Genomic DNA, 27,051 nt, shown 5'->3' on the forward strand with positions numbered 1-27,051 from the left:
TTGCCTCAGTGGTTTTATAACCTGTTCTTAGTTCCCTGTTTCTGCTGTAAATAATTCACCATTTTTTCTAAGTGAGATAAGGCTGGCCCTTGTGAGCCAGGAGAGATTTGAGAGATGATGAAAGCTATGTATTTTGCCCACAACCCAAGGACTTCTGGCAAGCTGCCCCACCTGAGCTGGGATCCTGCCCTTTTTTTTTTTTTTTTTTTCATGAACACAGAAATGCCTGTTTTTACAAAAAGGCCTATTTTTTTAAAGACTTTTTTTTTTAGGGTATAGATTCGCAACAAAATTGAGAGGAAGGTACAGAGATTCCCCATTTAGTCTCTGTTCCTGCACACACATAGCCTCATAGCCTGCCCCATTATCAACATCCCCCACCAGAATGGTACATTTGTGACAATCAATGAACTGACACTGACACATCATAATCACTCAAAGTCTATAGTTTACATTAGAGTTATTCTTGGTGTTGTGCGTTTATAGGTTTGGATATATGTACATTGACATGTATACATCATTATAGCATCATATAAGAGTATTTTCACTGCATTAGAAATACTCTGTGCTCCCAGAAAGGCCTCCTTTAAACTTGGAGATCAAAGTTTCCTGGAATGAGTTCCTAACACTGTTCAGTCTTCCCACCCACTGTGGTTGTGTCCCACTGGTCATAGCTTTGCAGGATACCAGGCCCTGAATGTAGCTGCCAGGGCATACTAGACAGGCTGCTTCCACTGGGAACTCAATCCAGTATTTCAGCCCTTCTAGGTCCTCCCTGTCTAAGACTCAAGTCAGCCTCCTAAGAAGTGGGATTTATAATCCAATGCTCCCCAGCCCTAGCTGAATCCCCTGGACAGACAGGAACTGGAGTGGAAGAGAGGAGTCCCCAGGACCATGGGTCCTATTCACCACTGCTGGCTGAAGGTCACTAACAGTGAGATGTGTGCACCATCTTATTTCTGCATTTTCTTGGGAAGAGCAAAGCAAGGAACCCCTTGATGAATGTTGACCCTAGACTCCAATCCTCTTCACTCCTGGGAGGGGAAAGTTGAGTGGAAGAGAAGAAACCAGTCCAACTAAAAAACGAAAACAGACTCATACTTATTCTTGCTTTTCTTATCTCAGGAGAGCTTGATTAAAACATCTAATTCAAGATAAAAATAATTTAAATCAGAAATAAGTATAAAGAAGTCCAAATTACCCAGGAAGTCTGTGATAATTGTTTGGACATCCCCAGTTCTTATCCCTACCCATATAATTGATCAGCTCCCCCTCCTTCCTCCTCTTTCTCCCCTTCTTCCTCCCCCAATGACCCAGCTTTACTGTTGTCAGAAGCACGTACCTGGTCTACTCTCCATGTCAGTCATAAAACACCTTTTAAAACAAAGCAAGTAGAAGAAACATAGTTTGTGAAACCCACTGCTTTAGGCTTTTGTCTGCTCTTTTTCCTTGAGAGCTAGAATGCCATCAGGCTGCTGCCAGGGAACATGAAAGATCAGGTGGACTGGTGAGGAGCTGCTGGCTCTGGCCAAGCCCGGAGGAGGACAGAGCCTTGGACCCTTTCTCCGAGGCCGTTCTGAAGCTCCTGGTCGGCCATCAGTCCTGAGGTGGAGCTGCAGGTCACACACCCTGCTATGGGCTCAAACCCCTCATTCCTCCCTTTTCTTCTCTCCCTGTGTGTCCCTCTCTTACATAAACATTCTGGCCCTCACTCATCATCCAGTACTTGGTTCACTTTCATGCCAAGTAACAATGTCCAGGAAGGTGGCTTACTTAGACAAAGGACAAAGCGTTAGGAGATCTAATTGTGAATTAACTTTCCCCGAGAGGTACAGCACAGACACCCTCAGATGCATGAATTTCCTCAGAATCAGTTAGACAAAGCAGACACTAGCAACATTCCTCACCTTCTCCTGTGCTTTACAGTAAAGACATGAGAGAGAAAAAAGTAGGGGCACATAATGAGAGTAAATACGGTAGTAGGTTCATTTGCTAGTTGGAGCTCTGGACTTGGGACTTAGGAGTGCCAGATGGGGGCCATTCAGAGTCTACGTCTGACCTGGACTGAAATGTAGGTGAGAGACAAGATTGGCTCACATCCTAGGAAATAACCCATAACTAGGGAAGAGGAAGCACTGCCTTACCTTCAACAGGAGCCACAGCCTCTGCCCAGGCAAATTGTGCTCTACTGCGAAAAGCATAATTTTAAGGTAATGTTCCAGTCTTCACCAAGGCAGCGACTTCAGGGGTACAGAGGTTTTGATTGATCCTTTGTTCCTAGTTATTCAAAGTGGATCCCAAAGGAGAAGTCACAGCAAAGAAGTTGCCACCAAGCAGGTATGGATTTCTTTCTTTCTCTTTTGCTGGGGGCAGACTGCACACCCACCCCCCAGCTCTCTGCAAAAGAAGTGTGGGAGCACAATTGTATCTTAACATTTGAGAGCAGCATCAGAGAGGGTTGTATATCCTGTTGGCCTTGCTGCTGTTCACATTTCCAGGATGGAAAAAAACATGAAGATAATCATTTAATACAGAGTTCCATTAACCATGCTCCCTGATCATGCAAGTATCTCCTAAAGAAATAATCACAGTGGAAACGTCAGTCTTGTATCAGCCACGATGAGTCACACATACAATCGGCCCCCTCTCCGTTGCAGGGCTGGAGTCTCCAGAGCCAGAAAATATCAAGGTGCGGGGACTGTGGGAGCTGGGAACGACTCAGCCCTGTTCCTGTAGGCCACTGGGGGAACTGGCAGCCCTTGGGACCAGGCTGAGACTCGGCAGCAGGAGTCGTAGGGCCTCACCACCTCAGTGAGGGGTCCCTCAGGGGCTTTTCCAAACCCCTACCCAGTCCTAGGGCCTAGTTGGCTTTGGGCCAGTGAGGTTTCTACCTTTACTTGCCAGAGTACACACCTTGTCCCACAGGACAAAAACCTCTCCTACATGTGCTTGTAGAAGCCCTCCTTCTTCCCATACTACAGCCCATCCTGATTGAGGCTATAGTCAGAGGCTTTAAGACAATACCTTATCTGGGGATGGTCAGGAGTCACCTCTGAGGCCACTGAACCTTGATTCAGTGAGTCAGCTGTGACAGGCACTATACCACTCCCACATGGGGTGGTTGTGAGGCTCTGCTGCTGGGAAAGTCAACGGTCAGCACCAAGACAGCCGAGGTGACTGGGTTATTTCCACTGGGATGGGCCTTTGATCTCTAATGATATGACCAGAGTCCAAATATTCTAAGCAAGGCCCCAGAGGCTACTACTTAATTAGTTATCTAATAGGAAAGATTAATTTTTCCATATACCGAAAATACTCATTTTTAAAATATACTTGAAAAATATGTGTTAGTTGTATAATGAACAATCTAAACCAGGGGTTGGCAAATTATGGCTTACAAGCCAAATCAGAACCACCAACTATTTTTGTAAATACAGTTTTATTAGAACACAGCCATGCTCGTTAATTACATATCACCTACAGCTGCTTTTGCCTTAGGACGGCAGAATTGAGTAGTTGCAAAAGAGACAGTATAGCCCCCAAAGCCTAAAATGTTAACTATCTGGCCCTTTACAGGAAAAGTTTGCCAACTCCTAGTCTCAAACTATCAACTTACTCTTCAATTATTATGGAACAAACATAATAACCACAAAACTGATTAAACTATTGTTAGTAGGTAATAGCTTTTTAAATGGATGTAACACATGATTACTTACTCTTTGTAAAATGATGAATCATAAAGTTAAAAATAGGACTACCTTATGATCCAGCAATTGCACGACTAGGTATTTACCTAAAGGATACAAAAATACTGATTTGAAGGGACACATGCACCCTAATATTTATAGCAGCATTATAAACAATAGCCAAATTGTGGAAAGAGCCCAAATGTCCGTCAACTGATGAATGGATAAATAGGGTAAGGTATACATACAATGGAACATTACTCAGCCATCAAAAAGAAGGAAATCTTGCCATTTGCAATGACGTGGCTAGAGCTAGAGAGTATTATGCTAAGCGAAAAGAAGTCAGAGAAAGAAATACCTTATGACTTGACTCATAGGTGGAATTTAAGAAACAAAACAGATGAACATAGAGGGAGAAAAAAGAGAGGCAAAACATAAAACAGACTCTTAACTATACAGAACACACTGAGGGTTGCTTTAGGGGAGGATGGGCTACATGGGTAATGGGCATTAAGGAGAGGCACTTGTGATGAGCACTGGGTGTTAAATATAAGTGATGAATCACTAAATTCTACTCCTGAAACCAATATTGCACTATATGTTAACTAAAATTTAAGTAAAAACTTGAAACAATAAATAAGTGAGTAAGTAAGTAGGTAAGAATCAGCATAGATAAAGCTAATCTCCTTAAGCCAAAAGTAACTGCTATAACTAGTTTGGGGTATTTGTTGCCAGTCTCCTCTGCATTCACATACACATATGTGTACTAATAAGCCATTTGTTGTCATATTATTCTCATTCTATTTTTCCATTCAACAAACTTTTCATATCTGTTTTCCATATGGAGACTTTCCACATCTGTATGTAGCTCTACCTCCTTAACTTTATATGTATTATACATAGATTATGTGCATTTTAATTTTTGTTACTGTGAAATCCCCTCCATAGTGCCTGCACCAATTTATACTCCCACCAGCAGGGAATGATAGATACTGTTCCTCCACACCCTGATGCTTGCTATTTATTAAGCATTTTCCTGCTTACTAATGTGTCAGTTTGCCAGGCCTAATTTTTTTTTTTTGTCGTATTGCCTTTTCTTGGCCTTCCAGAACAATGCAGAGGAATAGTTAAGACCAAGCCTAGTCTTAGGGATGATGTATACAGTTATGTGAGTAGTACACTGCACAATTCTAAGGGTACCATTCATAAACCTTTAGAGGTCTTAGGTTTTTTGTCACGTTTCTGATTTTAATTCATTTTTATTTCATGTGTGGACTCATATTTCTTGGAGACTGCTCTGTCGGACTCTTTGACACAGGAGTGTGTGTGGTGCCTTCTAAGTGGTATGATTTGAAGGGGACTGGGAAGAGTTCCCTATCGCCCAATACCTCCTCATCCACCTGCCATACCTTCTAAACTTCTGTGAAACACCAAAATAACAATATCCAACTGGAAATTAAGATAAAGAGATATATCCAAATTGTTCATGTAATGTATGAAACAATTCTCCTGGGTCTCTATGAATGACAAACTATAAAACCCTAGGCGATAAGAACATTGCACGTGTATGTAAGAGACAGTTCAATCAGAGGTCATTGTGTCCTGTTAAATATTCGAAGATGGTGCAGGGTGTGCTTTTGACTTGGGCTGATACCAGCTCTTGACTCTGATCCGTATCTAGGAACAAATTTTCTGACAGCTTGAATCTGATGACTGTACCCCAGGAAGAACAAAAGCCATGTTTCATTTATGGCCACCTAAAGACAGCAGCTGACTTTTCATATTTGAATTCGTGTAATGTGATCTTTGCTAAGTTCCCTCTGGGTGCCTGTCCCATGTCAGGGCCAAGGAGGGAGTCCTGTGCAATATTTGATCCATTTTTAAAAAAACTTTATATGATCTCATTTTATCCCGGTGACTTTTGTGACAAAAAATGTAACTTACATAGTACATAGTGTATCCATTTGCACTATAGTAAGAATCAGAATAAAGGGAAAAGGAAGTTCAATCACTTGTTGCCTTTGTGCCCTTGGACATACAGCCCCAGTTTCCTCAGTTGTAGACAGTAAGACCTGTCTTGCCCTGCTCAACTGTGGAAAGACCTCACTCTGCTTACCTCACAGGCACCTCACTTTGTAACAACAAAACGTTTCTGTGTAATAGGAGTTAATAAAATTTCTACCTTTTCCCTTCACCAAATAAAGCCAAGAGTTTGTAAGCTTCACTGTCAATTTCTTAGAAACCCAATTATTGTGTAAGTTTCCCTTTACCTGCTTTTTCCCCTCTTTACCCTCTGGCCAGTTCTGATATATATATACACACACATACATACATTTCTGATTTTATACATTTATGTGTATAGATACATACATATATCTACACACATAAGATATATTATACATAAACATATGTGTATTATAATCCTGCTGCTTCCAATAGTTTCCATCCCTACGATCATGAGTTCTGTATCATTTTCTCCTTCCACTTACACTCCTTTTGGCTTCAAGTCCAAGTTGCCCACGCTTTCCTCCCCATAATCTTGGCGACCTAGTTCCAAAGCTTTTTGATTTGACTCATTTGAAGATTAAATGTATATTCACCTCCTCCCCACCCCCTTTTCCTTGGAAGGAGCTGTCTCACCCCCAAATGTATATTGACTTTAGACAACAATTTACAAGGCCGGTTATTTCATATGTGTGTTTGATTACTTCCCCCATTTTCTAGAACCCCCAAAATGTTTGAATTGCCATACCCTCTGCCTTCCGCTCAGTCATCTTCTCCATCGTGTCCTTTTTGTGTCCAGCTGATTTTCTGTCTGGCTTAGTTGGATTTCTTAGGTCCTTACCACTCCAAGTGTGGACATAGACCAGCAGCACCAGCAGCATCCAGGAGCCTGTGGGAAAGAAGGCGCGGGGCCCACCCAAGACCCAGGGACTAGAACGTGCATTTAACAAGCTCCCCAGGTGATCTGTATTCACTTTAATGCGGGAGAACCTGCTCTGAAATTATATGCACGTGCTCTGGGTTCCCTTAACGTGGAATCTGAAGCAGACGAACAAGACAAGGCAGGCAGAAATTTTATCTTAACTGTCGCCGATTTCCAATGTGGTTGGAAAGCCAGGGTCGTTCAAGCTCAAGCGCAGCTGGACTGTGACCTGGTTATCTTTTTATTTCTCACTGTAGTGCTTTTAACTACTGTTGCTTCTTCTTCCCTTTACTTCTTTAACTCCTTTCCTCCTGCTTCATCTCTGCCCCTGCCGTCTGCTTCCTCACGGCCCTGCCTGGCTCCACAGCTGCCTTCTCTGTGTCAGGGCTGCCTGTGCAAAGCAGGACTGAGATATGTGGCCACTCACATCAGTCTACTATTTGGCCTTCCCTGGAGGACAAAGGGAGGGAGAGCTGCTGAGCCCCCTTACGACAGAGCTCAGCTTGGTGGGGAACAAAGGCGCTCGCCAGCGCCATCTCCCCCGCCCATCCCCCAGCCAAAATCCCAAAGAGAACCAGTTCCTGCCAGGGAACTTGCTCGCTCCGCGCAAACACCCAACTCTGTGCTTCTGTGGAGCCAAACCTCCGGCAGTGGATCTGACTCCCTCCCGCTGCCACAGGGCCCCTCCTGAAGTGGATCACCTAAGGAGAAGCGAGCTAAGCCTGCCCCTCCTGCCCCCGTGCACCTTGCCTACCCACCCCAGCTAATACGCCAGATCCCCAGCACCACAAGCCTGGCAGTGTGCAAGTAGCCCAGATGGGCCACACCACCCCACAGTGAATCCCGCCCCTAGGAGAGGGGAAGAGAAGGCACACACCAGTCTGACTGTGGCCCCAGCGGTGGGCTGGGGGCAGACATCAGGTCTGACTGCGGCCCCGCCCACCAACTCCAGTTATACACCACAACACAGGGGAAGTGCCCTGCAGGTCCTCACCACGCCAGGGACTATCCAAAATGACCAAGCGGAAGAATTCCCCTCAGAAGAATCTCCAGGAAATAACAACAGCTAATGAGCTGATCAAAAAGGATTTAAATAATATAACAGAAAGTGAATTTAGAATAATAGTCATAAAATTAATTGCTGGGCTTGAAAACAGTATACAGGACAGCAGAGAATCTCTTGCTACAGAGATCAAGGGACTAAGGAACAGTCACGAGGAGCTGAAAAACGCTTTAAACGAAATGCATAACAAAATGGAAACCACCACAGCTCGGCTTGAAGAGGCAGAGGAGAGAATAGGTGAACTAGAGGATAAAGTTATGGAAAAAGAGGAAGCTGAGAAAAAGAGAGATAAAAAAAATCCAGGAGTATGAGGGGAAAATTAGAGAACTAAGTGATACACTAAAAAGAAATAATATACGCATAATTGGTATCCCAGAGGAGGAAGAGAGAGGGAAAGGTGCCGAAGGGGTACTTGAAGAAATAATAGCTGAGAACTTCCCTGAACTGGGGAAGGAAAAAGGCATTGAAATCCAAGAGGCACAGAGAACTCCCTTCAGACGTAACTTGAATCGATCTTCTGCACGACATATCATAGTGAAACTGGCAAAATACAAGGATAAAGAGAAAATTCTGAAAGCAGCAAGGGGTAAACGTGCCCTCACATATAAAGGGAGACCTATAAGACTCGTGACTGATCTCTCTTTTGAAACTTGGCAGGCCAGAAAGAATTGGCACGAGATTTTCAGGGTGCTAGACAGAAAAAATATGCAGCCGAGAATCCTTTACCCAGCAAGTCTGTCATTTAGAATAGAAGGAGAGATAAAGGTCTTCCCAAACAAGCAAAAACTGAAGGAATTTGTCACCACTAAGCCAGCCCTACAAGAGATCCTAAGGGGGACCCTGTGAGACAAAGTCCCAGAGACATCACTACAAGCATAAAACATACAGACATCACAATGACTCTCAACCCGTATCTTTCTATAATAACACTGAATGTAAATGGATTAAATGCACCAACCAAAAGACATAGGGTATCAGAATGGATAAAAAAACAAGACCCATCTATTTGCTGTCTACAAGAGACTCATTTTAGACCTGAGGACACCTTTAGATTGAGAGTGAGGGGATGGAGAACTATTTATCATGCGACTGGAAGCCAAAAGAAAGCTGGAGTAGCCATACTATTTGGCCTTCCCTTTTAATATTCATTAAATATTTGATCAACATTTATTTAGTGACAAGTCATGTTATTTATTTAAAAAAATTTTTTAATATCTATTTTTCAGAGAGAGACAGACAGAGCGTGAGTGGGGGAGGGGCAGAGAGAGAGGGAGACACAGAATCGGAAGCAGGCTCCAGGCTCTGAGCTGTCAGCACAGAGCCCGATGCGGGGCTCAAACCCACAGACGATGAGATCATGACCTGAGCTGAAGTCAGACCCTTAACGGACTGAGGCACCCAGGTGCCCCACAAGTGATGCTGTTTTAAAAATTTATGGTAAAGGGGCGCCTGGGTGGCGCAGTCGGTTAAGCGTCCGACTTCAGCCAGGTCACGATCTCGTGGTCCGTGAGTTCGAGCCCCGCGTCAGGCTCTGGGCTGATGGCTCGGAGCCTGGAGCCTGTTTCCGATTCTGTGTCTCCCTCTCTCTCTGCCCCTCCCCCGTTCATGCTCTGTCTCTCTCTGTCCCAAAAATAAATAAACGTTGAAAAAAAATTAAAAATTTATGGTAAAATACAGATAAAATGTAGTCTTAGCCATTTTTAAGTGTACAGTAATGTTAAGTATATTTATATTGTTGTGCAACCGATCTTTTTTCATCTGAAAAAACTAAAACTCTACCCTTTAAACAACTCCTTATTCCTCTCTTGCTCCAGCCCCTGGCAACCATTCTCCTACCTTTTTATACTTTATTGAGAAATAACTGCAAATAAATTTGTATATATTTAAAATGCACAACGTGATGATTTGCTATACATATACATTTTAGAATGATTACCAACATCGGAATAATTAACGCATCCATCGCCCCACACAGTAGACATAATTAACTCTGTGTGTGTGTGCGTGTGTGTGTGCGTGTGTGTGTGTGGTAAGAATGCTTAAGATCTACTCCCAGCAGCTTTCAAATAAATAATACTGTATTATTAGCCAACTGACTACATTAACAATGCTGTATTATTAACTATAATGCCTATACATTGCCGCCATTCCACTTTCCGTTTCTGTGAGGTTAGCTTTTTATTAGTTTAGGTATCTCGTACAACTGGAACCATATAGTACTTGTCCTTTTGTGACTGGCTTATTTCATTAGCGCAATGTCCTCAAAGTTCGTCCATGTTGTAGCCTGTGTCAGAATTCCCTTCCTTTTCAAGGCTGAAAATATTGCATTATATGTATATATCACATTTTGTTTGTCCATTCATCTGTTGGTGGACACTTTGGTTGCCTCCACCTGTGTTGTGAATAATGCTGCTGTGAACGTGGGTGTGCAAATATCTCTTCAAGACCCGGCTTTCAATCCAGAAGTGGAATTGCTGGATCATATGGTTCTATTTTTAATTTTGGGGGGAACCACCATACTGTTTTCCACAGTGGCTGCACCATCTCCCATTCCCACTAGCAATGCACGAGGGTTCTAATTTCTCCACATCCTTGCCACACACTTGTTATTTTCTGGGTTTGTGACAGCAGCCATCCTAATGGGTGTAAAGTGAGGTCCCATTGCATTTCCCTAACGATTGTTGCTGGGCATCTTTTCATATATTTGTTGGTGAGTGATTTTTTTTTTTTTCTGATGCGGAAGGTGTATCACGTACTTCATGGTCAAAATAAGTAATTTATTCTGTGCTGTGTTCCAAACCAGACAACTTCTTAGAAGGCATGTTTAAGTGTTTCGATAATATTCTACTCATTCCATGAAAACAGCCCTACACCGCACATGATTCTGCTTCTGACTCTGTCTGCCAATTTTAGCAGGTTATTCAGGGTTGTCCAGAGGCTTCTCCTCAGGTGGTTGGGTGCAGTGGCCCAGCGTGACAGGCATACGAGTGCCCCCCGATTACTCCACAGGGACTAGTTTGCACGGTCAAGGAGTGCTTAAATCTCTGCCTCAGGGTGATGATGACCTCAGTAGGAAAGGAAACAGCTTATGATTTACTTCATTTCTGATTTGTTCTAGCAACATTTTGGTACCCTTTGAATACGGTGGCTCCCTTGTCAGCAGCCCAGTCAGTCAGCCCTTTAAGTTGCTGTGTCTGTATATCTGCATTCAGTGTCACTAGGAGAGGATCTCAGTGGGTCACTGGATCACTTGTCCCTGAGAGAGAGCAGTAACCCCATCCTTCACAGGCACCTAGAAAGTCTATGGACCCTTTGTTCAGGTTCCTGGACCTGGTCCAACCCAGAGCCCCTCTGAGGGAGTTGCGAATGGGGTGGGCCTGCTTAGCATCCTCTTGCTGCGAGGTCAGGCTGGGTGAATTTAGGAGTCTCCTTTATGAGGACAGAGATGGGAGGTTGTGAATACTTGTCTGCAACATCATTTCTTCTCATGTAATTGTCTCACAAATGTTGGCATTTTATCTGACACATCTTATCTTCTTCTGATGTGAGGGGACAGGGGAGGGGGTAATGCTTTTTTCTACCCAAAGCTTTCCTTGATCTCTGTGCTTAAAAAAAGTTATTTAGTGGGTGTCCTTTCAACCCCCCAGATCTGACTTTAACTCCCACACTGCTGCCAATCCCTTCTCTTCGAGCCAGAGTCCACTCTTGCCCCTTCAGAGTTACCAGACAGAAACAGAAGCTTCAATCCTTGTCACTGAAGAAGATTAAAGAGTTAATGGTGCATCAGGGAGGCAGGAGAGGGTCAACCACAGGCGAAGCAGTCCCACTGTGCCCGATCAGTGGAAGGGGCCTCTCTAAAGACTTCCTGTTTTGCCATTTTTGTCAAGGCATTTGGGCCTGACCTCAGCATCAGCCTGTAACACAGAGAAGACTGAGCAGCGAAGGCTCTGCTGGCCGGTCTGAGATGTGGTCCCTCCTGGAGACACCAGCAAGTTGTGTAGCTTAGTTTACAGGAGCAACGGAACCAGAGAAGAGATTGATTTTAGCTAATGAAGCTTAAACTTCTGGGCCCCTTACTTACATAGGCTCCTTCCCACAGTCGTGTGTTTTTGTAACATTTTCAAAAGGAAGATATTTAAGCATGGTTGTTTTGAGACGATTTCTACTCCACTGTCCTATTTCCCCTGAAGTCAGGGGTTGATGGAAGCCGGCCATGGGCTCATTGGAGATTAGTTTAGGGGCAGCTGAGTTGGGGATACGTGTAGTTTGGGTGTATTCACATGGTGGTGGTTACTTGCGTGTGAAGTTGAGTTACTGCTACCCATCCGGTGTAGCAATGGGTCCCAGGAATGCCCCACTCTGCTGCTCGTCCACTATCACTGCAGGTGGCCAGCACAGGCTAAAGGAGGGGAATGAGGTTTGAAATGTGTGGAGCCAGAACCTAGACCGTGCAAAATTCTTCCCTATATGAACATTTATACAAAAGAATTTTGGTAGAGGTCTTCTTAAGTTTGACAACAATCCTCAGCTAGATGGGAAGATGAAAAATTTTCCCGTTATCATAATAAAAAGCAAATTTTGACCAGTGACGCTAGAGGAAAAACTTTATTATCTTTCTGTTCTTGGTATAAAAAATGACATTACAAAATCATTGTTATTTGAGGGGAATAATTTGCTTTCTATTGCTGCTGCAATATTACCACAAACTTGGTGGCCTGATACAAAATTTATTATCTTATAGTTCCAGATGTCAGAAGTCGAAAGTCAGTATCACTGACTGAAAATCAAGGTGGTGTCAGGCTGGTGCCTTCTGGAAGGTCTAGGGGAGAATCTGTTTCCTTGCCTTTTCCAGTTTCTAGAGACTGCCCAGATTCCTTGGCTCATGGCCCCGTCCTCCATCTTCAAAGCCAGCAATGTAGCATCTGAGACCACATCTCAGACCAGCCGGCAGAGACGTCGCTGCTCACTTTTCCACTGTCACATCTCTTCCTCTGACCAAACCCAGGAAAGTATCTCTGATCTTCAGGATTCATGTGATTACATCGGGCCCACACGGTTACTTCTGGATAATCTCCCTATTTGAGGTCTGTACCCTCAATCACATCTGTAAAGACCCTGCTGCCATATAAGGAAGCACATTCACATGTTCTAGGGATTCGGACCTGGATATCTTTGGGGGCCATTATTCTGTTTCCCACAAAGGACAATATTAATATTTGTAATTCATTGTGATTTCCTTTCTTAATCTTTCTCACAGATACATATTCTCTTTGGTACCTAATTATGTATTTGCAATGAGTATTCTTTTTCTTGAAGAAGACCCCCTCCAGTTGTAGAAGCCTCAGACCCCACATAATCTAACTACTGCCCGCCTCTGCTTGCCCATTGACTAAGTTGAGAATTTGGTGAACGTTCCTCCACACCAGCTGGGCAGAGTCTGTCCTTGGCTGGGTGGTTCTGCTCACGGACCAGCGAGGGAGCCAGGGAAGAGCAGGAGAGGATAGTACCCGTGTCTCACACGGTGACCCTGGAGAATCACTTACTGAGCAGAGTGCAGCGTGTGGATGTGCAGGAAGGGACACCCTGGTGGAGGCGGAGCTCCGGGGGTGCATATGGAGGGCAGTGGAAGAGCCTCTGAACCGCTGGACTGGGAACTTAGTGAATGCCCTGCTTTGGCAACTGCCATGGTGCTCTTCTCAACAGAAGCAGGGCACCCAGTCCACTCTTTCCCTCCTGTTTGGGAATCCAAGACCATCATGTCCAGCTTTCTGTGGGATTCTTTTCTGGTCCCAGTATTAACCGAAGTCTCTCTTGCTCCTTCCATAGCAGATACTTAACTCACGTTTCCTTTAGACTTTCCCTCCACTGTCGCCTTGGGATGCATCACTCTCCTTCCTTTCTCTCTCCCCAAGTTCAGACTTGTCTTCCCTGTAGCACCATTTTCCAGCATGCTCAGATTACCAAGCCATGGAGGAACAGGTGCAACGCCCAGAACAAACACAACTGGATTCAATTGAAACTGCATATTTAATTAGTCTTATTAAATTCACATGAAAGAGAGATGTGGCTGACATACCAGTCACCAAGTTATTGTAATTTTCCTGTCTAGAGGGCACCATGGTGTAAGGACTGATGTAAGGGGGGAGTAGGGACAGAATTGCAGGCATCAGCTGGCACACCCATCCACCCCAGGTCAGATCTATTTCTAACAAAACTCTAGGGGTTCTGTTTCCATTATCTCTTGCCATGTACCAACCTCCCCAAAACTTACTCCCCCAAACCAGCCACCATTTTATTTTCTGTCATGATTCTGTGTTGGCAGAGCTCAGTCAGGAGTTCTGCTCCACATGACATCAGTAGGACACTTAACTAGGCTGGGACGTCCACAAGCGCTTGTTCAAATGTCTGGGGCTTGGTGGGGATGGCTGGAAGGCTGGGGCAGCTGGGTCGTTGTCATCTGGTCATGTCAAAGTTTTCCCTCTTCACGTGGCCTCTCCGCATGGTCCCTTCAGGGGGTGATCACCCCAGCGGCATAGCTAAACTTTCTCACATGGTGGGTTAGGACTCCCCAAAGGGCAGAAGCAGAGGCTACCAGGCCTTGTGGCTTTGGCCCAGGACTGGCACAGTGTCACTTCTGACGACTCACTGGTTAAAGCAAGTCACAGGCCCTCCCGGATTCCTCACAGGAAAGGATGGCACTAAGGTGTGGCCCGCAGGAGGGGTGGTTTTGGCGAGCATAGGTTTTTGGGAGCATAGCTGTCACAGGGTCTCTGGGGCTTCCTGACCACATGAGAGACTGAACTGCAGAACGTACAAGATCTGTCTAGTTAACAGTAAGCTTAGGCCAAAGTAAAAGTTACACAAATGCTCTGAAATGAGTCTCTGGCATTAATCCTAATACCCCCTCATTACGGAACTGGCGAATGTATCAGTCAGACACAGCATAAGTAAAAGCCTCCTCCCCTTTGTCCCTCTGCGAACAATTCTTTGTACGTGTAATTCTGCTGTAAGTTGTTTTTGCTGGCTCTTGTTCAGGCTGCTGTGTTCGTCTCTGGTTCATGATTTGTGAGTTTTTGCTCGTATTTCTTGAAAACTACTTGTATGATTCTTTGTGCCTAGGTGGAAAGTGGTTCCTCTAGAGAGGAGGAGTGTGTCTGCCTCTGAGGGTGCCTGGGAACGCTGCCCACCCAAAAGCTCTTTAAATCGAATCCTTGGCTTCAGGTTTTTGGGAACACTCTGCATACACATTTTGTCAGCAAGCCCATTTGAGGTCAGGGTTATGATTTGAAAAATCAGGGCAGATTCTGTGCACACCGGTTCAGTTCAAGTTTCTGTCAGCCTATTTTATTTGCAGTTTTCTGGAGGGTCGGGGCTGCAGGACAGATTAATTTCTAATTCGTCTTTACAGGTGAAACTGCTTGCTGTCATCTGTCATGCTGTTGGAAACAGAAACTCGAGTGTTGAAATATTTTTTTTAATGTTTATTTATTTTTGAGACAGAGAGAGACAGAGCATGAACGGGGGAGGGTCAGAGAGAGGGAGACACAGAATCCGAAACAGGCTACAGGCCCCGAGCTGTCAGCACAGAGTCCGATGCGGGGCCTGAACTCACGGACCGCGAGATCACGACCTGAGCTGAAATCGGACGCCTAACCGACTGAGCCACCCAGGCGCCCCTCGAGTGTTAAAATTTTACTAAGGTTTTATTTGAGGTTTAGAAAAGGCAGCGTCATCTGTGGTGTGGCAGCCCTTCAGAATCAGTGCGCAGAGAAGCTTTTGAGAAGAGCCGTGAACGGGACAGCTCCCCATTTCTGCTCACCGTCCTCTGTGCTCGTTCTAAGTACAGAATCCAAGTCACGCTGTCCGGGTGCAAGCTGCCTGGGGCGAGCCTCTTGAACACAGCTCTATTAATGGGTACAAGTTCTTTGATTATTCACTCATGTCCCAGCTAGACTGGGACCTGGGCCATTTTCTTCCTGCTTCCTGAGCCTGGCTCCTCTCTGTCTTTCTCCCCATTTGCTTGGTTACTCAGTTGAAATCCCTCTTTCTGTACAGCTTTTAAGCTTTCTCTGGGAGCTTGGGCCACAACATGCCTGAGAGACTGTCTCCCTTGGGTCTCCCTAGTCCCAGACCATCTCCAGAAAGTGGGCTGTTCTATGGGCCTTTGACCAGATCATGGGCTCCTAATCTTAGTATATTCTGTAACTCAACCCAGATAGCCTTTTCTTTTTCCTTCTCATCTCTTCTCCTTCCCCTTCTCTCTCCATTGTGTTTGCTCAACGTGCCAGGGCCCTATTATTGTATACACAATGCCATGGTTACATCTCTTTTGATAACAAGTCTAACCCACCCCCAAATCTTCCACCTGGGGTCAGCTCTTGGGTCCACAGAACCACATGTGAGCGACCACAGTGAGGACTGCCTCAGCATGTCTCTGTCCAGCCCTTTCGTTCCCTGTGGTTTTTTCACTCGTAGCCCAAGAGGCCCGGCAGCCAACCTGGAGGAGAGACCTGGAGAAAGCTGGAAACATGCTGCCCTTATGCACTGCGAAGCCGCAGATTCAGCTCCTGGGAAGCCTGCCGTCAGCACACTTGAGGGAGATGGGGGTCCCCAAATCTGCCGTGTATGCGGGGACAAGGCTACTGGCTACCACTTCAATGTCATGACATGTGAAGGATGCAAGGGCTTTTTCAGGTAGTTACCTGCCAACATTTGCCCACCTGCCACCTCCGACACTGGGTCATGTCTGATGGGGTTCTGCGTTACCCGCTGGGCACTGCTTCAGGGCCTCAGCTTGACCTATCTCCCGGGAGTGCGGGGCAGTGGCCCATTCAAAAGCCTCCTAATGTTTCAAGAGAGCCATGACTATGTCAGGGGAATTCATCTTCCATCTTCCTACCCTACGTGGGAAAGGGCCCCTCTCATTAAGATATGCCTTTGTTTCTCCATGTGTTCTTGAATAAAATGGAGAATCAGTTCATAAAAGAGGAAAGCCAAACTGCAAGTACTCAAACCAGCTTTAGGGAGTGACTGTTAAGTAAAGAAAGGCATAAAAGAAAAGAAGAGTAGGACAAAGCAATCTCATCTAGAAGCAGGGAAATGGGGAGGTCCAAAAAAATTAAGGATTAAGAAGCTCCAGGCCAGAGCAAGACAGGCCTGGACAGAAGGGCTCACATTGTTCCAAGTGAAGAAAGATTGAGGCCGAAGCTCCATGCAGGGATCAGATGGGAGGAAGAGCAGCTGACCAGGAAAGCAGAGCCAGAGAGAGAATGTGTGAGGAGGGATTCCCAGTCTGCCCTCAGGGCCAGGTATGTACACAGCAGCTCCCACCTAGGGGCCCACTCAGGACCCTCCTGAATTCCCAGGACAGCCAGCCTGACTTGGTCCTCTGCAGAGTTCTTCCTGGTGGCCGGACATGTAAATGGACATGGACCCCAGAGCCAGGACCCACCCTAGGATCCCTAAGATGGGCCGCCAGTCAGCATGTCGTGGGTGGGGGGCCAGAACGCATGGGGGGTTGCGGGGGACTTCCAGGGAGGCCCTGAGGCAGCTTCCGCATCTCCCAAGTGAAGAAGCACGGGCTTTGGGGCTGACGTGGTGAAGCCTCAGCTGCCCTCAGGTCCCACGGGGTGAGGCGTGGCCAATGCCCGTCAAGGGCACCCGTGCTCCAGCGAGAAATGAACGTGGCGTTGTACGGATTGTAGCAGAGTCCAGAGTGAAATGTAGCTTGGAGCCCCCCAGCCTGGGAAGCTTGGGTATTCCCCGAACCTACCTTTTGCTCTTTGTTCTCTCACAGGAGAGCCATGAAACGCAACACCCGGCTGAGGTGCCCCTTTCGGAAGGGCGCCTGCGAGATCACCCAGAAGACCCGGAGACAATGCCAGGCCTGCCGCCTCCGCAAGTGCCTGGAGAGCGGCATGAAGAAGGAGAGTGAGCGGCGGGAAGTGCCTTGGGCGGGTGTGGGCTGGGGTGCACGGGCACTGAGTCCGGGGTGGGGGGAGCAAGTAGGAAGGGAGCGTGGGGACGTGTACGAGCACGTGTACAGACATGCACCGTGAGCGTGCACGTGTCAGCCCGTGGCCTGGGTGCCGCAGGCGAAGTCGGGCAGAGCTTGTGGGCCATCTGCCCGCACCACCACGGGCCCTTGCCGGAGGGACTTGACGGGTGCAGGGCATCTTTATTCTCTGCTCCGGCAGGTGTGGTGGGCATCTCATGCCCCTCGCTCCCCCCAGGTGCCCTTGCATGATTCTTTTTGTCCCCTTCATAAGTGTCCTAATGGTGTTTTAGCAAAATTGGGCAAGGTGATTTTGGGAGAAGGAAGTCAGAGACCCATGGTGTGATATGACCTCCAACCTTCCAGCAGCGGGTGCCCATCATCCTCCCAAACCTGGTGTCCTACAGAGGAACTGTTTGCAGACAGGTGCCAGAGGATGCTCTCATTCTACCTGCCAAGCTTTGGTGTTATAATTGTGTTCCCAGGTCACTGAGTTCAAAGCTAATCGGGAAAAGGCTGGAAGCTTCTAGTGTATATTTTTCTCCACTCGTCACAGAGTAGAGGGGACAAGTTCCCTGGGCATGTGGACAGAAAGCAAGTCTCTCCCCTGGCTGTCCCTGCTGTTCCTCACACCAACCCCACATCTTTGCTCTGCACACATAAGTGGGCTCCAGAAATCCACAGAAGGCCCTAAGGCTCCAGGCTACATAGGAAGTGGCTGGAGTTGATATTTCTTGCTAAGCAGTGGCCCCAGCTCGCTAGGGTCTTGGAGACCCAGATACCTTGGGGGACTCTGAGGAGTCTTATTGGTATCTAATCCACCAAGAAAAAAAAAAACTATCAGGTGCCACTGACCACTTATTACGTGCCAGGAGCTCTGTTAGGCATTTTCCACCCAATGCCTCATCGTAGCAATGGTGTGAGGTGAGCATTGCCACTCCATATTATGAAGAAGGAAACTGAAGCCAAGAGCCGGTAAGGAGCTTGCTCAAGGTCATGGCTAGTAAATGGCAAAGCTGTCGTGCAAACCCAGCACCTTCTGATTCTGCGGCCCGAGTTCTTCCCACCGTTCTACAACGTTGTCCCAAAACCCACTGCCATGCACAGCACACCAGCTACACCTCATTCTCTCCCCTTAAGCAGGGGAGCCTGGGAAAGGCGGGGGTTTTGTCACCAGCACGTCCCCTCCTGCTGTCACAAAGTGCAGCCAAGCTCTAGCAGGTGCTTGCGCTTGCTTCTGGTTATCCCCGCAGTGATCATGTCGGACGCGGCTGTGGAGCAGAGGCGGGCCTTGATCAGGAGGAAGAAGAGAGAACGGATGGGCACTCAGCCCCTGGAAGCCAAGAGTCTGACTGAGGAACAGCAGACAATGATCAGAGAGCTGATGGATGCTCAGACGAAAACCTTTGACACCACCTTCTCCCACTTCAAGGATTTCCGGGTATGAGGATTTCCAGTTGGCTCAGCCATTATGCTAGCTCTTCAAAACCCCAGTCTTGTGCGCAGGGGTTCTCAAAGAGTGGCTCCTGCCCCAACAGCAGCAGTGTCCCTCGGAAATTGTTAGAAGTGCCAGTCCTCAGATCCTCCCAGACCTACTGCGTCAGAAACTCTGAGGGAGGGCCCAGCAGTCAGTGTTTTGACAGGAACCCCTAGGTGATTCTGACACAAGTTCAGGTTTGAGAATTTCTTTTCTCTCCCTCCACAGCAGGTAGCAATTGGGTCTGAGCCATAAATAGAGTTTTGGAAAGCTGAGTAGCCCCAGGGCTGTTGGCATTCAGGGCTTTATGAGGACAGGGTCAGGACCATGGGGGTGGCATTTGTGAACGGGTTTTACAGATTTAAGAAACATTTGTGACCCCAGCAACGTTAGCCATGTTTGATCCCAGTGCCCCCCTCCTCCTCTGTGCTCACAAGTATTTTGGGTGGCCTGCTCCATTCAGAGAGCTGGAAGTCAGTGGCCCCAGAAGTCTGTTATTTCTTTCTTTCTGTTTTTTTAATGTTTTTATTTATTTTTGAGAGAGAGACAGAGCGTGGACAAGGCAGGAGCAGAGAGAGAGGGAGACACAGAATCCAAAGTAGGCTCCAGGCTGTCAGCACAGTGCCCAACACAGGGCTTGAACTCACAAACCACGAGATCATGACCTGAGCCAAAGTCGACGCTTAACCTACTGAGCAACCCAGGCGCCCCAGAAATCTGTTCTTTCTATCTGTAGCTCCCAGAACCTTCTTCCTAAGCCAGGCATGCTTGGAACACACCCATAGGTGGAGACCCCTTACCTCCTACTGGGAAGAGAGCAAACTCATTTCAGACCAGACAGGATGTGAGGGAACATGGACAGGCAGATCGAGAAAGTGCACCACCCGACAGTGGAAGCCCAGAGAGAAGAAACAAGTGCTCTGTGTGTGTGTGTGTGTGTGTGTGTGTACCTGCTGTTGTGTGTCCTCTCAGGCTGCAGCTGTGGCTGTGCACACCCTCTGGGCCTGTGTGGAAACCTGTTTGGGAGAACACATGCCATCTTTTCTGTCCTCTCTTCACCTCCTGGCTCCTGTCCCAGCTGCCAGAAGTGCTCAGCAGCGGTCCTGGGATTCCGGAATCTCTGCAGACTCTATCGGGGGAAGACGCTGCCAAGTGGAGCCAGATCAGGGAGGATCTGTGCTCACTGAAGGTCTCTCTGCGGCTGCGGGGGAAAGATGGCAGCGTCTGGAACTACAGACCCCAAGCTGACAGCAGTGGGAAAGAGATCTTTTCCCTGCTGCCCCATATGGCTGACATGTCAACCTACATGTTCAAGGGCATCATTAACTTTGCCAAAGTCATCTCCCATTTCAGGTAGGACACAGGAGCTGGGTGAATGGTGTGGAAAGGAGCCGGCAGTGGCTAGCAGGTTCAAAGGGTGAAGGGTAGATCCCTCTGCATTTGGGAGCCCACAGACCCTCCTTTATCTCTACCAGCCCTGCCCCCCCCCCCCCCCCCCCCGGGCCTGAAGCACCTGGTACTGCTGGGAAGTGGAGGCCTCACCCTCTGGCTCATTAGCTTTAGACTGCAGGCCTGCCATGTAACCCAACTGTGCCTCAGCGTTCTCGTCTGCTAATAACGCCCACTGCAAGGCTGTTGTGTGAAATAAGAAAACATCTTAAGAGCAGCCAGCACATACATGGTAGGCATTCAGATAGTAAATCTCTTCCCTATTGCCCCGCAAAAGGGCAGGAGTTGGCCATCTCAAGTTGATGGTTCAAGAACAAAGAAGGAGTAGGAAGGAAAGGGAAGGAAGTCCAGAGGGAGAAAGGGAGAGACAGGAACAGACACCAAGAGAAGGTTGTGAAGGTCATGAGGAAGAAGGGTGGTCCTGAGAACCAAAGGCTTGGGCTCCCCACAGCTAGGTATGGGGACAATGATGGACAACTGAGGTTGGCAAGAACCCCTGGGACCTTCTGGTGTGGTGGCAACCATGGCCCCGTGATATGTAGTCTGTCAGGTCTGGACAGGCATATTCTTCAGTCCGAGCACTGGTCTTGCCAGGCCTGGTGAGCTACAGCTAAGTCACACATACAAGAAGCCCCTGATTCCATCAGTAGGCAGAGGGCAGGTCATATTCCAGGACCCCACCAGTTCCCCTTGTGGCCCTGTGGGTGACACGCAGGCCTTATTTAATGGGGTGGCCACCGGTCAGATTGTAGCAAATTAGGTTGAGTAGGGAGAAAGGCCTACTTCCATGTGTGGATCTCGCAGATCCCCAGTGACATCTGATGACCCACAATGTAACATCGAGGTGTGAGGTTACTTGCCATTTCTTGTGACCACAGTTGTGAGCACAGTCACCCTTAGAGGTACACATTAGTATCACCTTCTTTCTATTCTACAAATAGAAAACTGAGGTTCACCCCGGTCACGGAACTTGCACAGGGTCACAGTTAATCAGAGAGGCCAGATTTGGAAGCAAAGAGTATAGAGTTCAAAGCCAGCTGCTTGCCAGGTCGTGAGCCAGGCACTGGGAGACTCGAGAGAATAGGATCAACTTCCTGAAATTATGGATCTAAAAGAAGGGAGGTGGTGCAAAAAACAAGGGACTGGATTTCCGATGAGACCAAAGCCAGGCCGAGGGCCCCCTCAAGAGCCAGCCTGACTGTCCTCCCTCTTGGGGTCCTACTGGGAACAGCCCTCAATGGGGAGCTGGGGGGTGGGCCTCTCAGATTGGGAGGTGTGTCAGTCTATCCAGGAATGTCAGAGGTGGCCACTGTGGCTAGGCCCGTATCAGTGTTGGGAGCAGGGCTTGCGGCATCCAGGTTGCCTGGAGAGAAGTGGCAGAAATTAAATCTAAAACAGACAGCAAGAAGCAAATATTCCTGCTGCATGGGACTCATGCACTGGAGGGGGTGGCAGAGAGGAGCGATCTGCTCGGCTGCCGTGAGGGGAGAGAGTGGAGGCAATCCAAAAGCCAGGACTCCTCATGGGGCCAGGGCCCCTGCTACCTGCCCCTACCGGATTTCTGCATGATGGGAGGGGGCTGGCCCATAGACCCCGTGTGGAAGCTGGCGCCCCCCATCCTTGCTGCCAGGGACCTGCCCATCGAAGACCAGATCTCCCTGCTGAAGGGGGCCACCTTTGAGCTGTGCCAACTGAGATTCAACACAGTGTTCAACGCAGAGACTGGAACCTGGGAGTGTGGCCGGCTGTCCTACTGTTTGGAGGACACTGCAGGTGCCAGACAGACGCCTGCCCCCAGGGCAGAGGGAGGGAAGGACAGCCCAGGGGGAGGGGAGGAGCCACACCAGGATCTGGGCGTTTGGAACCAAGACCTTGGTGAGGGGAAGTCTGGGTCAGCTTCCTGAGGAGTTTGCTTGCCCTTCATGCCACACTCACCCACAGGTGGCTTCCAGCAGCTTCTCCTGGAGCCCGTGCTGAAATTCCACTACATGCTGAAGAAGCTGCAGCTGCATGAGGAGGAGTATGTGCTGATGCAGGCCATCTCTCTTTTCTCCCCAGGTGATGACCCCACCTGGCCTATGCGGCCACTTCCGCACCGCCCCCCCTCCCCCCCCCCCGCTTGCTCACACCCCCCCTGGCTTAGCTATAGGAGGCAGCAACACCCCCAACCCCCACATCCCCCACCCTCCCCAGGGTGGGTCCCAACCAATGAATGGCCTTGCCCCCCAATTGCTGCTTGGCCAGGACCGGGACACTGGCTGGTTTTTCCATGGGTTGGTGGGGTGATAAATAGCCCTCCCAGTGCTACCCTTACTTCCTGGCCGGGGTGCCTCTGACTCTGGAAGGTGGTTGGCTGGCACTTTGCCCTCTCTGGGCAGAAATGAGCTTGTCTTCACCCCCACTGTCTTGCTGGCACCACACGGCCTTCCCCTCCCCACCAGACCGCCCTGGTGTGGTACAACGCAGCGTGGTGGACCAGCTGCAGGAGAGATTCGCCATCGCCCTGAAGGCCTACATCGAGTGCAATCGGCCCCAGCCTGCCCACCGGTGAGCAGCAAGCAGGGAGGGTATGAGGGGGTCCCTTCAGCAGCCCCATCCTCCAGTGCCCCGCCCCCTCCCCAGGCCTCTCTGGGAGGGCAGACTGGAGCCACTCCTGGGGCAGCCTCTGATTGCTGGGGCTTTGGGGCCCTGCTCCGTGACCTCCAGTGAGGCCTCCTGCCCAGTCAGCCTGAGCTTCAGCCCAACTAGAGAAACCTGAGGAGGGCCAGAGGCCATGCCCAGCCATGGACATTGCTCCCTGGCTCACATCTGCCCTTTTACACTCCTGTCAGCCAGGGACGGGAACAGCCAGGAATTCTCCTGAGGCTCCTATGGGGTCTTCTAGCAAGAGCCAGCAAGAACTGCAAATGATAATAAAGATAACCAGGATAACAATAATGATGATAATAAGAAATACATTTGTATTGAGAAGTGTCAGCCCTGGTACCAAGCAGTTTACATGTATTGTCACCTTTAATCTTGAGAATAGCCCCATGGAGTGGGTGCCACCACTGTCCTGCGAGGGACTGGAGCCTCAGGGTCCAGAGCCAGCTGGGTTGGATCTGGAGCTAGCCCCGGGTGGATAAGTCCATGGCCCACACCTCTAGGAACAAACCCAAGCAAACAGGGTAGGAAACTTCTTGGTTTGTTCTGGTCACAAGCAAAGGAGGAAGCAAAGCTCAGGGCTTCACCAGATGGGGGTTTCCATCCCCTCAGCAGTCTCCATGACCTGGTGCCCAAAGGCCTCAGCCTTGAGGGGTGAAGGCCTGTACTGGGGATGCTGGCTGAGCCTAAAACCTCAAGTCCTTACTTGGCCTGCTTCAACTTTATTTTGAGCTCAGCATCTGGGATGCTGGGGGTGACCAGGTCTAGATTTGCTTGGTCCTCCCCTGTATGGAGTCAGGAGGCATCATGTGGAAACTAAGGCATAAGGTTTGTCTGAGACACTAGATACCAGGCTAGATGCAGGAAGGATCTTCAGGGCAGCCTGTAGTCCCTGCCTCCACAACTACTCCATTTGGTCCTGACCCACAGCCATTAGCCAAGGCAGTGATTTCTCCCCAAGATTGCCTTATGTACTTGGCCCCTGCAATGCCCGGATTTTCCCATGGAAATGTCTGTCTACAAGGACTCAAGCCCCATGCATTAAGGGCAAGTGGAGAGTGCAAATCCACACCTCAATCCCCCCAAGGCTTTTCTGCCCTTTTCTTCCACAGACTAAGGGAAGCTTCAGGAATTCAACTGAACCTTATCTCTTGGCTTGCCTGAGATGTTCTGAGATTAACAGAACATCCAAGCTCCAAACTTGTGCAACTTCAAAGCAGTCCCAGGGTTGGCGGATGGGGACAAGGGTGGGCTGCACCCCCAACTTTTCCTCTGGCTGGTCTGCAGGTTCCTGTTCCTGAAGATCATGGCCATGCTCACTGAGCTCCGCAGCATCAATGCCCAGCACACCCAGCGTCTGCTTCGCATCCAGGACATACACCCCTTTGCTACCCCCCTCATGCGGGAGTTGTTCAGCATCACGGATGGCTGAGCAGCTGCCCCTTGGACGAGCCTCCGTGGGGCAGCCAGATTCCTCGGAGCTGCCATTCCTGGGGCTAGATAGATGGATACGGCTGAGAGCTGACAATGCCTTACAGGTCCTGCCTCCCCGGGGAATGCACAACCACCCCTCCGACAATGCTGCCTGGCATTCTTCAGGAAGGGGATAAGGGTCTCCCCAGCATGGAGAGTGAAGCCACATAGACACTTTGATGAAGAGTGCACTGGCCTATAGGTTGGGCCCGTCCAGAGGCGAGATCACCCTCCCCTTAGAAATGGCCCTGTGGTCTGGGGATTTAGTGTCATGGTGGGAGAGGGGAAGAGGTGACTGGGGCTGGACCATCTGGGAGTCTATGCTCGCACCCAAGTTCATTAGCTTCTTGGATGTTTCCACTGCTATCTCTAAGTATCCCTATCTTTCCCACCCCACTCATTCCCAACCTGCAGCCTCTTGTCCTGAGCTGTTCAGTGAGTCCCAGGCCTGTGTTCATCAGCAGGTGCATTTGTGTCTGTGAGAGAAGCCTGAAGGCCTGTAGCAAACGGCAGAAGCTTGTCATGACTTCTGTGTCTATTCTTCCTTCTTTCTGGGCACCTCATTCTGTGTCTCTGCATCCATTCAAACACATTAGTAAGCACCAACAGTTTGCAGCTCGCTGTGGGGTATACAATGCTGACTCAGACATGGTTCCCGACCTTCAATACTTTCAAGTTCAATCTAACAAAGCAGAAACACAAATAGCTTTGATCAAAAGCAGTGATAATTGACATAAGAAACACAAGGAATTTCTGTGAATGCCATGTGGGGTTCTGCATGCACTTGAGGACCCAAGTGAGGGATCTCTGGAACGTGTGTTCGTGGGACCGAACTGGCTGTGTGCATATGTGTGTGCCTTGGTGTAGGTCTGCTCCGCGTATGGACTGGAGCTTGGCTTTTCTCCTGAGGCTGGAACACGGGGTGCTTTGTGTGACAAGGCTACACTGGCAGGCAGTTAATAAACCGTCTAGATACACATGCACCGTATGTTCCTGTTTACACGTCTATTTTGAAAGCTACAGAGTATGAAAGTGTTTGCGTTGTTTATAGCCATTTTGACTAAAAATGTTTTTGCCCTTTGTGCAAATTATATTTTGAGTAATTTCACAAAAGGCATTCTATACCCAAGGACAGGCTTAGCAAATAGGTTCCTGAGTTCAGTGTCAAATAAAGGCAAGAGGACTTAAATAACTTTTGGCTAGAGATGTAAACCTTTTTTGCCTTCTTTTCTGGGGGAGAAAGAAATGTGGGGGTGGGAAAATAGAAGTATTATTATATATTTCTTTACTACTTATTTTACTATTGCCCTTTACACATCTAAAGGCTATTGGTGTAAAAACATAAAAATGATTTCACCTGGTTTGCTCACGATTATTCCATGTAAAAACCATATAAAAATGCTACATCTCCCCAATTGTGTATGTGTTTGTGTACATATATATAAAAAATTTAAACGTAGTAATTGAATTAATTTTAAGTGTCTAATGTTTTGATGCAAATGAAGCTATAAGTGTTATAACTGAATTTTGAGGAACAGATACTTGTTTATCATTTTACAAGAAGGTGGCCAAACTTTGAGAACATAAGAAATCACTGATACTATAAATCAAGCAAGCATATTTCTTTCCACCCCTCCAGACTTATCAGCCTCTTCTGCATCAAGGATATAGAACACGCTCATTTTTAGAAAAGAAACTGAGGAAAAAAGAGCTCCTCTCTCCAGATACAATGAATATAGATTTTGTTCCCGGGAATTTTGTCTAATTATACTCTTTTGGAAATATAAATTTCATTCAACTGTATTCATAAATCACATGCATCTCCTCTTCCCCCATTGAAATAATTTTGAGTGTGCTATGAATTCAAGAGCCCAGAACAGTTGTTAAATGTAGGCTACAGTAAGGTGAAATTAAGATGAGATGTAAACTCCCATGTGCTCATATTGATTTTAAAAATATGTGGGCAGCTGAACGGATATGAACATAGGAGCTATGTATATTATAAAAACTATTGTAGTCCAAGTGTAGTTTAGATTCGAGGTGAGAAACACCAAATAGCTCACATAGAATACTTTGTGGATTTTGAGTTTATAGGGCTAGGAGCCAGGTTCAACTTGCCTACTCTCTAACACTTGGATTACTGTATTTCTCCCTTTCCTGAGCCTTTGAACACCTAAACCTGTCCGTTTCTAGGCATCCCAATGGCTGCTATTCATTTACTAGGTTTTGCCTTAGGTGAGGATGGAGTCCATCCCTATAATTAGGCAGAAAAGCCCTTCTAAGTAAGCACTGCTTGCCTTCTGGTTCCCCCATTTATCAGAGGCACTCTGCGGCCAGTCT

The 27,051-nt window shown here is 47.8% G+C and overlaps 1 protein-coding gene across 1 annotated transcript; it reads left to right on the plus strand.

Annotated features, from left to right (window-relative positions):
* Positions 1-2,038: 2,038 nt before the first annotated feature.
* Positions 2,039-26,179, plus strand: NR1I2 (nuclear receptor subfamily 1 group I member 2). Its single transcript, XM_045036990.1, has 10 exons — positions 2,039-2,210; positions 2,282-2,337; positions 16,151-16,369; positions 17,472-17,605; positions 18,923-19,110; positions 20,225-20,499; positions 22,226-22,368; positions 22,537-22,653; positions 23,037-23,142; positions 24,526-26,179. The coding sequence occupies exons 3-10, from the start codon at positions 16,215-16,217 to the stop codon at positions 24,668-24,670; spliced, it is 1,263 nt and encodes a 420-aa protein (XP_044892925.1). The 5' UTR covers positions 2,039-2,210; positions 2,282-2,337; positions 16,151-16,214; the 3' UTR covers positions 24,671-26,179.
* Positions 26,180-27,051: the final 872 nt, after the last annotated feature.

The sequence above is a fragment of the Felis catus genome, chromosome C2 (assembly GCF_018350175.1).
Source record: "Felis catus isolate Fca126 chromosome C2, F.catus_Fca126_mat1.0, whole genome shotgun sequence".
In the NCBI taxonomy this organism is placed as follows: domain Eukaryota; kingdom Metazoa; phylum Chordata; class Mammalia; order Carnivora; family Felidae; genus Felis; species Felis catus.